The sequence below is a fragment of the Charadrius vociferus genome, unplaced genomic scaffold, assembly GCF_000708025.1.
Source record: "Charadrius vociferus isolate BGI_N301 unplaced genomic scaffold, ASM70802v2 scaffold459, whole genome shotgun sequence".
In the NCBI taxonomy this organism is placed as follows: domain Eukaryota; kingdom Metazoa; phylum Chordata; class Aves; order Charadriiformes; family Charadriidae; genus Charadrius; species Charadrius vociferus.
Window position 1 is genome coordinate 49,186 of NW_009650249.1, and position 14,833 is coordinate 64,018.

Genomic DNA, 14,833 nt, shown 5'->3' on the forward strand with positions numbered 1-14,833 from the left:
GCACTGAGAACTTGTTGACGACAGTGTAAGCTTCAAGGAATGTCGAAGGTCAAATTGTGTTTTGTGAACGTCTGAGTTATGTTGAGGGAGGAAAGAACTGTTGCTGAATGTACTGATAAGCAGGATTTTTGAGTAAAACATAGAAGTAGATAACTATGCAAGTGAACAGCTGGGGCTAGCCAATCATATAGTAGAGATGCTTGTATGAACTATGCATGTAACCAATTATTGGTTGAGTGTTGCGTGGCGCGGGAGAAAATTGTCTATATTAGCTGAGCTATCTGTGCAATAAAGTGGCATTTACCCTGATCATATTGGTCGTGGTGTATCTGTCCGTGCTTCCGCGTCAACATGGATAGAGAAGTTTTCTGTGGTGTTCTTGTGCTCTGGCCCTACAAAGCACACCCTGCCCATCAGATAACAGTCTGGGGGCCTGCATCCCTTCTGGCAAGAGGACAGGCCGTTTGACATTCCCTTCAGTGATCATTTCCAGCTGGGCACCCAGAAGACGAAAGCTGGGGATGGCTGAGCCTCCTGCTGACTTGCCAAGGATCTTCCCTCTGGCTGGAGTTTCGCTCTAGCTGGGACATCTGTGTGTGTCACTTTGTTCTGAGGCTCAGGGAAGCTCTGCTTTGGGAGCAGGGCAAAGGAAAGGGCTTCTGGGTGCTCCTTGACATCCGACAGCCTGGGAGTGCTGCTGCCACGGCTGGCACCAAGCACAACCCTGCTCACCAAGCACATTCCTCACCTCTGCTTTTGTGGCACAACAGCAGCATTTGGGGCCCGGGAGACCATACAGACAAGCAGTGGTGCGCTCTGCTCCCAGGCTTCCCAGTCCTTCCCAGGGCCCGGGACCTCGTCCTCAAGCTGGTCTCCTTGTCCTTCTTCAGAACGTCAGCGCTCCCAGGAGGCAGAGACAAGAGCACTGGTGGGTTGTGCCTGAGCCTTGTCAGTCAGGAGCTGACAGTAACGGGGGGTTGCCAACTCTGTCTTACAGACGCCCATTTGCCTGGGAAACACAGAAAGACGGAGCTCTTCGAGCCCTGTGCATGGACATCCTGGGCTTGCTGCATGTCTCTCTGAGAGGGATGACGAAAGTTGCCCTCTGGCCTGTTGCTGTGGCCACTTCTTGCCTTCAGTATATTTTTCCTCACACTCTCCCATGCCCTGAAGCACACAAGGCTCAGGGAAGCACACGCCATCCTTTTCATCTTCAAGCTGAGTGGAAATGCCAATGTGGCAAATTGCCCATTTTTTTCTCTGCAGCTCTTGTGGCCGAGGCTGCTGCAGTATGTGGCACCAGCCCAGTACGGCAGCATGCTGATCCCCCTCTCCTGCTGTCTCTGAGCCCTAGCTGGGAGATGGGAGATAGCAGGGTGCAAGGAAGAAAAGGAGCCGGATGCCATAGATTCCCAGGAGCAAGGTAGGAGCCCCAGTGAGTGCTGCTGGGTTTGGCCATGTGTTGGGCCACTCTGTGTCTCCCTGCGCCCCACCAGCCCTCAGCAGAAGCCTAGGAAAAGCAAAGGGCAGAGTCAGGCTCTGCTGCCAGGCATGAGGGGCTCTGCCCTACATTGTACCTTCCCCAGCGCAGAGGCCTGGCTCTCCTGCTTGCAGTTCACTCCTGGTGAGCCAGGGCTCATTCCTGGAAATGCTGGAGCTGCCTTCACCTAATGCCTGGCAGCCCCCCAAGGCCAGTGCTGTGGCAGTGCAGCTGCTCTTAGCCCTATGCAGGGCATTGGAGCTGGGGTGAACATATGTACATATGTGTGTATATCACAGAACAGTTCAGGTTAGAAGGGACCTTAAAGACCATATAGTTCCACCCTCCCTGCCATGGGCAGGGACACCTCCCACTAGACCAGGTTGCTCAAAGCCCCATCCAGCCTGGCCTTGAACACCTCCAGGGATGGGGTCTCCACAACTCCTCTGGGCAACCTATTCCAGTGTCTCACCACCCTCATACTGAAAAATTTCCTCCTGATAGCCAATCTAAATCTCCCCTCTCGCAGTTTGAAACTGTCACCCCTTGTCCTACCACTACACTAAAAAGTCCCTCTCCAGCTTTCTTGTCGCTCTCATGAGACCCCACCTGGAGTACTGCATCCAGCTCTGTAGCTCCCAACATAAGAAGGACATGGACCTGTTGGAGCAGGTCCACAGGAGAGACACAAAGATGATGAGAGGGCTGCAGTACCTGTGAGGACAGGCTGAGAGAGCTGGGGTTGTTCAGCCTGAAGAGAAGGCTCTGGCTCCCTTTCTCATTAGCCTTGCAGAGACTGAGGCAGAAAAAAGCAGGTCATTCTTAGCAGGTGGACAGAGATGTGTTTCCCTCCCACCGTTCATACCCAATTAGGCCCAGTATCAAAAGTGAAGAGGCAGATTCCTGTCTTACTGGAGGGTAGAAACCCTCATAAACAAACCAGGGACCACCCTGTCCTCAATTCTCAAATCAAAAAAGGAAATAGCACACCTTTGAGCTACCCAGACTAAAACCAAAGGAAAATGTTTTTGTTTGTTGGGGGGGGAGGGGGCGGGGGAGCGTTTATGCAGAAAGAGCTAGGACTTCATTTCCTCTCCTTCCTAAGCAAGACAAATGCAGGACACCAAAATGCCTGTCAGCAGATTTCTGGCCTGGGAGCTCCAGGCAACTGCATACCATTTCAGCCTCTACTGAGGGTCCACTCAGAAGTGGACTTCAGGGATCCCCTTTGCAGTCAAATGTGGCAAAAGCAAGCCTTACTGGCACCTGATCGCTTCCTGTGAGGTTTCACAGCCTCTACTGCTGGGCTTGCCTTCCTGTTTTTTTTTATCCTGGCAGGTCAACTTGTCAACCAGAGAGCTCCATGGCAATGCACTGCAGAGCTTCCTGAGTTGCAAGTTCTTGGTAAAAGCTTTTTACTGGTCTCCCAGTTCCTGTGTTTGGCTGGGCATCAGACCCTCCAGGGCCTTCCTCAATTCATGAATGTTCCGCTTTCAACAACGTGCTTTTAAAGAAGAGATTAAAATAAATGCAATCTAAGTAAAGAAAGTTCAGTCTCCCCTGCGTCCAGCATTGATATTTCAAGTAATCTTGCTCTGCGATTACCTTTATAACACAGGGCCGCTAGTACTGGGACCAGCAGCAGGCTGAAAACTTCCACCCCTCTCAGTGACCGGCTCCCAGAAGCCCGGAGTAACACCAGAGCCAACATCCACTGGGATGCCGCCGCGTCTCCGCCTCGTAGCAAGGGAAGGAGAAGCGCCCGGGCAGACGCCTCGCGAAACCCCCCTCCACCGACCACAGGGGGAGCCGGACCCCGCTGCCGCCCGGACTCGCTCCTGCAAAGCAACACGGGGAGTGGAGTGGGGTGGAGACTCCAAGGCCAAACCCTGTGATAATCCAGCAGACATGGGAACGAGATGGCACCACGAAAGTAAAACAGTGCGAAGGATGGAACAGAGTGGAAACACCGTGGCTGAAAGCCTGTGATAAACTGAGAACTTGGGGACCAAATGGAGCCCTCAAAGGTCTTATGGAACTAATAAACTGCCTACTTGTTACCCTGAGCCAACAATCTGTCATTTTTTTGATGGAATGCTGTCCTTTAGTGAACTTTGCTCATTATAATGTTATTATAATACCAAAACACACCTCCATCCCGAAAGCTACCCACCTCCAAGGTGCGACACTCCTCCTTGAGTCTGCGCCCTGAATTTCTCGTAAACTATACCTTTAAATGCAAGGCGAGAAAGTTTTACACCAATCATAATGAAAGTATTTATGACTAGAGTCACTCAAACTCAGCAATGTGCCCTTGTCGCCAAAAAGGGCAATGGAATCCTGGGCTGCACAGGGAAGAGTGTGGCCGGTGGGTCGAGGGAAGTCATTCTCCCCCTCTACTCTGTACTGGTGAGGCCACAACTGGAATACTGTGTCCAGCTCTGGGCTCCCCAGTTCAGGAGGCACAGGGAACTGCTGGAGAGAGTCCAGCATAGGGCAACTAAGGTGACTGAGGGATTGGAGCATCTCCCTTATGAGGAAAGACTGAGAGAGCTGCGACTGAGCTTCTCTGCCTGGAGAAGAGAAGGCTGAGGGGAGACCTTATTATGGCATACAAGTATCTAAAGGGTGGGTTGAAGGAGGATGGAGTCAGACTCTTCAGTGGTTCCCAGTGACAGGACGAGGGGCAATGAGCACACGTTGGAACGTAGGAAGTTCCGTTCAAATACACGGAAACACTTCTTTACGGTTCGGGTGGCAGAGCACTGCCACAGGCTGCCCAAAGAGGTTGTGGAGTCCCCTTCTCTGGAGATTTTCAAGACCCGCCTGGATGCAGTCCTGAGTGATGTGCTCCTGGCAGTCCTGCTTCAGCAGGGGAGTGGGACTACATGATCTCTAGAGGTCCCTTCACACTCTGAAAATTCCATGATTCCGTGAAACTCCACCTTGAAGATAAAAAATACTATTAAAATAGCCCAAGAAAAGGGGGATGTGAGGAAAGACACCATCGTGGGCTTCTGGGACCAGTCGACGGGCTGAGCCTCTCTTCCCCCCCCCATAAGGAAGCTTGTGGGTAAGAGTCAAACACTTGGTTGTACCAAGGGCTTCCCCGGGAAACTTAGAAATCTTTATATAGAGTGGTTTCATAACTTAGCACATTTGTAAGCGAGCTATATTGCTAGCATCTTCAGTCTTTAGTACTCGCACGTGCTTTGTAGACAGTCACTATCACCAGCAATCCAAAACAAGTTGTGTATCTGTTGTTTAAATAAACTGCACTGTGTAGGCAGCGAGTTGTTTGGGTTTTCTCATTGAATGCGACCGAAGCGTGGCCGTGTTAGTTCATGAGCACGACTGGGCTGAAGGTGCAGTCTGCTATTAGTGTATGCAGAACTGTAACAGTTTCATATATATTAAAGGCACCTGGAGTGATAGTGGTGAATTGGGCATCACTCAGAATATAACCCTAGCCGCATCTATCCTCCCACCTTGGTGAGGAGTGTTAGAACACAAGGGGGTTTATTTTCTGCCAAAACCTCCTTGGCCCCTGTAACTCAACAAGGAGAAGAGGTCGGACAGCAGCACCCGGACAGGGGCAGTGCCCAAAAGCCACGCTGTCCCTCGGGATCGAACCTATGTGTTCCACCTTGATTGAGATCTGCTGTGTAATAAACAATGCTTGCTGGTTTGCGAAGGCCTGCACTTCAGTAAAGTCACTGAATGAGCTGCAGTGGTCTGGTGATCCTGTCTGAATACTTACTTAATGCAACTCAGGTTGAGGATCAGCAGTTTCTGAATCGAGCCACTAACTTCCAGAGGAAGATCTAAACTTGATTAAAGTTGTAGTGATGGAGATGCCTTATTTTTAAGTAAACGCTTTCAATGATTAATTAATTTTTGCTTCTCTCACAGCATCATTTACTGTGAGCTCTGAGGTTGAATAATTGTTGTTAGGTTGCTGGGTTGAAGAGCTGTCTCTGTGGAATCTGAAGAGGTTGTGCTTTTCAAAATAAAAAATGAAAAAAATCAGGTTTACGAGCTACTATAACCACACCTCGGCTGATACAGCCGCTGCATTTGAATGGGAAATGGCAAAATCGCATGCCAAATGAGAGGAAAAAGTCCTACCGGTGTGTTATAGATGATATTACCCTTCCATTTTACACCCACAGTTGTGTACTTTATCATACCATTCTGGGAGGATGTTTAACTCGTCACTTATTGAAACAACAGAGGGAGTTTCTTCGTTAGTTTTCAAAACTTGCATCTCAAACTGCAGGATGCTGCTGCATACTGCTATATACGTCTCAAATGAAGCATACTGTTAAGATCTGTGACCTTGTATTTACATGGAGCCCAGTATAATGTGACTTTCTTCACAGTTCAGGTTTTGCTAACATTGTTTCCAGTGACATTCATTGCATTATAACATCGAAACATGTATTTGGCTAACATTAAGTGTTGACTCAGGCTGTCAAGATGATCAATATATGTAAAGGTCCAGTTGCCCAGGTTAGTGTGGTACAGACACAGCTTTAGAGGTATTTGATCAATGGGGTTTGATGGAAGACAGTTCTGTTACCTAAAAGATAACAAAAAAACCCCTGAAACCCTGTCCTACCCCTTTAGTTCTTTGTGCTTTTAGTGGATGGTAGTCTTGTTTTAGAACGCTGTGATAGGTAGTACAGATAAAAAGATCTGTGTTGTGTTGCAATCACTTTGTATATTTCTGGTGGTCATAACTGTACACCAAGAGATACAATAGAAAACATGAAATTGCTGGTCTGTCATGCAGCAACTTCAATCGAGTATGAATTTGTGATGTCATTGTGCAGTCAAACCACTGTGGTTAGGATATAATTTTGTGTGGTGATTTCTCTTTCTGATTGGGGATGTTTATGAATGTTACACAGAGTTTGAGTGATAAAACTGAAAAATAACTTAAGGTCTGACCCCAAGTGAAATTTAAGGAACTAAATTTTGGATAAACAAATTGGAGGGTACCACTGGTATCTTGTCATAAGCTTATTAAGCTACAGCAGAACATCCCTAGAGAGAAGCTGAATTTAACTGGGTTTAAATACTGTCTTGGGAAGTAGCTGCCTCGTATGAGGGTAGCTGAAATGTTTTAGGGCAGTGATAGATTTGCCATCCTGTGTGTACATCCGTGTCATGGTCCTGAAAGGTGCTCTGTTTTGCTGTGGAAGTTACTGAGGCTGTTGGGACACAACAAACTGAACCAAAACAGTAGCTTTCCTGTGCTTTGAGCTGTCTGGATGCTATGTTTTTCCACATTGTGCTGCCATGTGCAGCTTTATGGTAGCTCTTCCTGGGAGTAATGCTGAATGGCAGAGTTTCCATAAAGATCTCTATTTTTGAGCAGGGGAGTAAGATTGGTGTCCAGGATAACACAACAAGGAAACTCATGAATCCTAAATAGCAGGTTGACTTTGCAACTTTATATTGTACAAGCATGAATGCTTTGCATATTCATCTTAGGAACAATCTGTCTATTGGGGAGCTCAGTACGTACCAAAACAGCCAACTAGAATGAACAGTGAGTGTGTGTGTTTCAGGTTGTGCTATCCCAAATATGAAGAACAGTTGTCCTACAATCTTTGCTTCACTGACATGAAAGCATTCCATCTGCCAGTACCCAGCACCTATTGGCTTTCTGAAATTATTAAAGGTGACACAGTTGAGGACAGTCGACTGTAATCAAGTGTGTTTTGGAAGAGATGGAAGGTTTTTTTTCTTAAATCAGAGACTTAAAACTGTAATAACAGGTCAGGCAACTTTGACATGTTTAAATTGACTCTGAGCAAAAAATTGGTGCTTCCGAAGAAATGCAGCTAAGTAGGTATTCCAGCATTGCAGGACATGAGAATCTCTGCAGTGTTGATGACCTAGGCTGGTCTGTAGATTATGCAGTAGGTGGGTATGTATGGCCTTTGCTCTTCCCATCCCACTCACCAATTTGATGTGTCGAAGGAAGGAGGATGGGATAAAGTGTAAGTGGATGTGTGTTAACCAGACTTAAAATGTTTGAATAGTGTCTTCAGGTAATTAGACTGTAATTACTTATAAAAATGTTACTTGACTGTTAAGCATGTAGATTATATATTTCTGACCAGATTAATTGTGGGAGACCTCGGCTGGTCCGAGGGATCAAAATACAAGTTTAACACTGTCCCGGAACAGATACCCGTGTACCCTCTAGGAGACAGAAGAATCCTGAGAAGATCCGAGAAAACAAGATAAGGGGTGGCAAACATCCTGGCTTTTCCCAGAGCATGAACAGTGCGTGATCAACAATTGTATTGGCTGAATGGTGTGTGATGTGAGAGTGGATTGGGCAAAAGTAGAATGTTAGAATATATGCACAGATAAGCAACCAGCTAAGAGGATATAAAAGAGCACTGCTTGTAAAAATAAAGGAGGACGATTGCTGAAACTGGATATTGAGTGTCGTGTCTGTCTCTACAATGACAATTAATATTTTCTAATTTTATCTTGTATATGGACTGCCAGGAAAAGTCTGTAGTGGACTACTAAAACTTCTACTTACGTTGCTTGTGAAACAGCAGGAGGGTGTTTAGGTGTAATAGTTATTGCGTTTTACTTATTTGTCAGTATGCTAATACTAGTAGCATAATAATGTTCAGAACTACGTATTTTTGAAGTTCAGGCTGTTAATAAGTCTTTTCCCTTGAATCTGTCTTATACACTGAAACTGCCATTGCTCATCTATTTGGGTAGAAGTTTCTGATAGATGTCTACTCAACGAATTGCTAATATTAGCTGTAAGACTGATCTCAACGCTAGGATTGTACTCGAGCAAGGGTGCAGTGTTTTCTAGTAAATTTATGTAATCTTAGGAAATATTCTACCATGTGTTATGGTTTACACAGACCAGATAGTTTGATCTAAGTGTCTGTTAAAATAATTGAGTAATAAATTTGGCTTTTTTCATAGATTGGTTTTAATGGATGTATTTTTAGAAAAGTGTGGAGATTTGTATGTTTGATCTTCTATTTCTGCAGTCATCAATGGAGTATCTCTAGGGATTATAGTTTGACAGCCTTTAAATGTAATTCAATGCTTCTAATGCCATATATAATTTGAGTTATATTATCAAATCCTTCATCAATCTGTTAGAGAAACACTTAGACTGGTTAGTTACTAGTCATTCATTGCTTCTGCTAATGATCTGTATGCTGTGTTTAAGCATGATTTCTGTAAATGTCTAATATTCCCTTTCCCCACCCTCCTTACGTCTTTATATCTATCAATATTGTGTGGTTTTTTGGAGGGTTTGTAATTTTTGTTCACCTAGGAGTTATGTAAGTGATACTGAGTTCTAGGAGAACAACCTACAAAGTGGTCTTGATTTTTACTGATTCTTAGATGGTATATTTTATAATTTTTTGTTGTTGTTGTTTCTTAAATTTCACAAATGGTTGTGTCTCTACTGGATGTCTGCCTTTTCTTTTTTTTTTTTTTTTTTCCCCTCCCCTAGGACTGGTATTGTATAGTTAGATCACTGACATAACACTGAATAGACCACAAAATAGTGTGCATCTGGCTACTTATTTCTTGCTGTATTGGAAGTTAGTTTTCATCTTAGAAGTTTCTGGCCATTATAATGACTGCACTTGGTTTTAGTAAGCTCATTGTAGGGTCTGTCATTAGTGTCCTTCTTCCAGTCGTAACCTGATATGATCATGTGTTTAAGGTGTTAAAATAAATTGGTTGGGTCAGAGTCCCAATGAGGTTATTTGAAGCCTGATATCATCCTCTTAGGACAATTTGACTTGTATTGAATTATAGGGTGGGGCACTGTGAACTTGATTTTTTCCACACAGTCTTGGCCCTAAGGGTTCCGCAAAGCACAGTCTTTATCACTGTTTTTTGTTTTCTTCACAGCTGGCCTTAATCAAGAGTGGTACCTTGTTTGGTCTAGGGAGGGTGCAACATGAGACAGGGATTGTAACTGGTAAGACCACAGTTATGGTCTGGAGTTGTAGGAGGGCGTGCATGCAGAGAAGGGATGTTACTTGTGAAGCAAGCTGTCAGTAGAGCTACGGTGTCCTTAGCTCAGTGCCCTGCTTGTGTTCAGTATTACTTTATAACCTGTAAGAAAATAACATGGTAGTGTACTGGAGTTTTAAAAAGGTTGGGAGATACTACTGTCATCCCTGTGCTGATTTTTGAAACTTATTTTGATTTTTCTTAATACTAGCTAGACTTTACATTGCTTCATCAGCACTGTGCCTGGATGATGTAGGATTGCTTATGGTCAAGTAGTAAAATCTAAGGTAATTTTGCATTTGAAAAATGACTACATAAATGTCAGATCTGGGGTTGGTATCCCCTTCTAATGGCTTCATGTTTGCTGTATGGGTAATGCATGTATCTTTAAAATACTGCAGCTGGAATAATGTTCTTAATCTTGAACTTCTTGCCTATTTTTTTTTGCTTTCTCACTAGTAATAAAGATTCCAGTGTTACATATGTGGTTCTGTCTCCATGGCAGAACTTCTCCCTGAATTTTTAATTTAACAGTTCACATTTCTGCCGATTGAATCTAGTTTGCTTCCTAGTAGAAATTTTGATAATTTTATCAAAACAATAATATGAAAGTTTTTTTAAATAAAAGGGAGAACTTCTGTTGAGGAGAAAAGCTACCTTTTTAAATCTTCAGAGTAAAATCTTCTCACTTCCAGAATTCTTCCACTGTATATGCTTGATATTGCATATTGATATTTATTTTTTAGACAAAAGTGTGTTATGAGAACTTCTAACGATAACTCATTTTCTTTCAGACACTACTTCAGTATGCTGGCAGTCGGGGTGCATCGGAACATATTTTACCTTTTTTGGAAGTATATCGAATCTCCATCCAATGCTTTGCTAATGCACGACCTTACTTGACTACAGAATGTGAAGATGTTCTTTTGGTACTTGGCAGGCTAGTGCTGTAAGTTTTAAGTTGGTACATTAATACTTAAAAAACCCAAACAAACAACAAAAAACTATGCTTTATAAATGAAAGGGCAAGTTGTTGAAAGAGAGTAATACTTAATTTGACAACTGTATTTACGATTTGTTATCTAGTAAATGTCTCTAGTACTTTTTTAATCATACCACAAAGATATACTTGAGCATTTTGATAATGTGAACAAGTGGTAAGGCTTTGTTCTTCTTTATTTGGATAAATGTGCAGGTATTAGGAAGGTTCTGTTAAACATTCGGAAAATTATTATTCTGTAGGAAAAAGCTTTGTGTAGTCCTCATTAAACAGAAGTTTTAATATTAGACCTTCACACATAGATTAATAAACCGTCACTTGCTCTGCAGTTGCTGCTTTTGTGTGTCCTCTCACTTGTCATGCAAGGTAGTTCTGAACACGTCCCTTTCTGAAAAGTAGAAGCTGTTTTGTGTTTATGACAGTCTAAGCTGTGCGTGTGGGCTGTTGCTATAGGATAGCAACCCATAGAGTTATTCAACCTGAGCTCTTTGACAAGTGTCTAGGCATGACTTGAAGCATAGCAATTCTTTGAACAAAAGAGAGAACTATTTTACAGTCCATCAGCTAAGTTGGAATATGTTTTAGTTTCTCAAAGTCTGTTTTAAGTGCAAAGCAGCTATTTGTAATTGAAGAGTGTAGCCTGAGGTCTTTTACGTACATTGGAGTATAATCAGTTACTAACCTTAGTCTGAGGAGGATAACTTGATGCTCTGGTCCTTCCTTGCTGGTAAGGCTTCAATTGATGGGGGAGGATGAAGATCTAGAATCTTGAATATAAAGATTATCATAGAATAAAAGTAATTCTATGACAGTTTTTCAGTGGGCTTTTTTTTTTCTTTTTTATGGGTAGCTTACTTGCTTTGTGGTCTAAAGTCAAATATTCTTTTTGAGAAGATTTTCCAATGAACTCCTTGGTCAGTTGTTTGGTTTTTTTTTGCAATGTGCTAACTTGCAATATAAATCAACAGCTCAGAAGCAGATATCTCCATATGATGCCTTCAGGGTTTTTTTTGGTGTGAACTTGGAGTGATTTTTTCTTTTTTTTTTTAAACCTTCTGTCAAGAAGGGAAAACACATGAAATCAGGAAGAGTCTGTCTTCTTAATATAGAAAGTGAAGAGATAAATTTCTAAATCACTTACCTGTCACATAATACATATATTTTTGGCAAAATATCTTAATTGCTTTTGCAGACTGTCCCATTATGGGTAGAGTATACTCATCTTCATCCTATTATCATTAAATATCTTGTGTATTCTGCTGTTTCCTACTCATGTCACTTTAAAAGTTTGTCTTTCACTGTCTTTCTATGGAGGCCATCCGTACCTGGAATACTTTGTATATATTTTGCCAGTGTTATATACTTTGGGGCAGGAATCGCAATTCTGTGTCAGATATGCTTATCAAAAATGCTTTTCTCTTGTTGAGAAAAGTCAGAATATTTTGTTTCTAATATGATTTCTTCTGTCTTTCAGTGTGAGGAGTTTGTTTGCTGTGGCTTGTATATTCAGAAAACTTTGGTGGAGGACAGCAGAGAGGCTAACTTGCTGGAATCTCCTCTGTTCTTGTTTTGATTACATTTTAGAGGAATCTAAAGAATGAGAAAGGCAATGAGTGAGGTCACAGATAGGGCGAGGTAAATTACATACCTAGCTGAACTCTCCCACATTTTTCTTTTGCATAAGAATTTCCAAGGGAGGGAGAGAAAAGTTAGAGCAGGGAATTAAAGATAAAAATTAATTTCCCTGAGGGAGGAAGACTATTATGTGGTTAGGGACATTAAAGCATACTCTTCCCATGTAACTGATTTTTGGGGAGGCAACTGGGTTATCCACAGCTGTCGTACATGCTGTGTATTTTCAGACTTGAACCCTGTTAAGAAATGAAATGATCAAGCTTCCTGTTTTAAAGCAGGAGTGCCCTACTTACTCTTGAAGTCCTCCTTCCCTTCTAACGTCCCTCCAGGAGAAGTAGGGGGGAACTTCCTTCTCCTGACATCCTTCTCAGTGGGATGAGCCAGTAGCAACAAACCTCAGTATACTGTGGCTTCCCCTGCCATCTGACGAGGTCATTTCTGTGTTCACAGTAAATCTGACATGATGTAGAGACTGTGCCCCCCATAAGAATGATGGTGATGCAGTGTGAGACCTTGTTACTCCACTGTCTAACCTTAGGAAATAAAATGAAAGCTTGGAGCAGTTGCTATTGTAGCTTACAGATTTGGCAAATGATTGTGAGGGAACAGGAATGTTCCTGGCCGTGGCTATGATGGGACATACCTGCTTTGGTCAAGTAGAACTTGGACTGCTTGTTTCCGCATCCACAAAGTGCAACATGTTCCCCTTAGCCCTCGGTATTACTATACCAAAAGTATTGCCTCTATAGAAGAATTAATAAAAGTTTAGCCCTATCAAAGGTGTCTTTCACTGAAATTTGGTTAGCTGGCTGCCCTCGTGTATCTTGGGAATCCCTTGAAGCTGATTGTTCACTGAAACTTCTGTAAGTGCTTTTTTTCTGAGGATACTGATTACCACCAGTATGAAAACTTTACTTCTGTGTGAAAATGGTTTATATGGTCCTAAGACCAATGGATTAAAGTTAATAAAGTAGAAAGAATGTTCCTTGTTCATGTTGTATTTGCCAGTAGCTAATATCTGACTGCTTTCTACTTCTTCCTGCTTGTGGTGATGGCACTGGTCTTAAAGAGAGTTTACCATTTCTACATCTTTGAGAAGATGCTTATATGCTTGTCAACCATAAAAAGAGAAAGGAGAACGGAATGCCATCTGGTCTAAGTAGCAAAACTGGATTCGATTGATGAGAGCAAACTTCTTGAACTGTGTCTCCCCAACTGGTTGTACCTACTGAGTCTTAACACACATTGCTTCTAGGAAGAGTGTGCTTGCTTTCCATAACAGGATGTGAGGAGGCGCATGTGACTGTTCGTTGCTTTGTCTATCTAACAAAGCATTTGTCAACCTAATAAACTGTTGGAATTTGATTCACTAACTTGCATGTACCGCTCTGCTGTCTGTCATTAAGAGCTAACTCAGCTCTTAACAAATGCAGGATAATTCCTGGCAACAGGTGAACTGTTCTTGCTGATTATGTGGTGTATAAGTAGTCATCTTTTTAACTCTAAAAAGCTTAGGATAAAAGTTTTCTAATACAATCTAAATATGAACACAATTCTGAAATCTTTTAGAATTTACTTTTTAAAATTTCTGTCTTAATAGTGAATGAGGTATAAAGCGATTAGAATGAGGTATAAAGTGATTACACAATAATTGTATGCAAATAATGTGTTGATTTTTGCCTAGAGTTATTCTTCATAAAACAAAGAAATTCAAATCTAGGAGACCTTCTCCTAAAAGATATTTTGAAGTTGAGTGTTTGAGATGAATTAATTATTTTTTTTTAATAATGGGATCATTCAAGCACCCATTACAATTTATTTGTAAAAAATGTGATTAAAGTTTGGAATTGAGTTTTGTGTAGGTAGGTATTGTAGGGGAGTGTCGGGTAGAAAGGCTTGACTTCATGAAGTGATCCTGGTATTTTGATTTGTGGTCTTAGCAATGATGCCCAAGTTCCATTTGATTGCAGTACAATAAAGAAGGAAATTGGCTTTCAAGGATAGAGGTGCGTTTTGAAGTATTGTATAAGGATCAAAAGGAAGAATTAAGGTAAATGGCCATTCCTTCCCCTTGCTAGTATGAAAGGCTGGCTAGTTTTTATGCAGCTGTATGTTTGAGTCAATTCTTATAACAAAAATTTAGGCAATTGACTTAGAATTCTAATTATTTTTCTGCCAAGGAAGTAGTAATTGCAATATCTGGGATATTACCTTTGCAGTTGTGCTGTAAGTTGTTTTATGCAGTGGCTATACACCCAGATCTCAAGATTACTCATGAAGTGATTTCCAAAATAGAGTGCTTGCTGTTGGGATCCTGAGGAACACTTAAGGACTCGGCATCCTGAGGAAGACTTAAGGACTCGCAACAAAAGAATTCTTGGTTCTTGGTTCAGCTTAGTCCTGTGTTACTACAACAGACGATAAAGTATTTCCAGGAATTAAAAGAGTGGAAGTAGATAGGATTGATTGACTTCAAGTCTGAAAATGAAGTGTGCGTCAAAAGACTTCAAAAGCACATTGCCCGTGAAGTTTGCAAATGTTTTATTTGATGGAAGGAGTCTCTGTATGACATGGGTGAAAATTGGACACATACTTAGTGATTTTTTTTCGGGTTTGGTTTTCGTCTGTTTTGTTGGGATTTTTTTGCTTATGTTAAAATTCAGCTGCTGTGAGACTTTGTAAAGAAG

The 14,833-nt window shown here is 42.2% G+C and overlaps 1 protein-coding gene across 1 annotated transcript in view; it reads left to right on the plus strand.

Annotated features, from left to right (window-relative positions):
- The window catches only part of RLF (rearranged L-myc fusion), a 68,284-nt gene that overhangs the window by 8,265 nt on the left and 45,186 nt on the right, over positions 1 to 14,833 (plus strand). Inside the window, exon 5 of the mRNA XM_009893009.1 lies at positions 10,306 to 10,460. Within this exon, the coding sequence (XP_009891311.1) occupies positions 10,306 to 10,460 (155 nt within the window). The remainder of the gene's footprint in view (positions 1 to 10,305; positions 10,461 to 14,833) is intronic.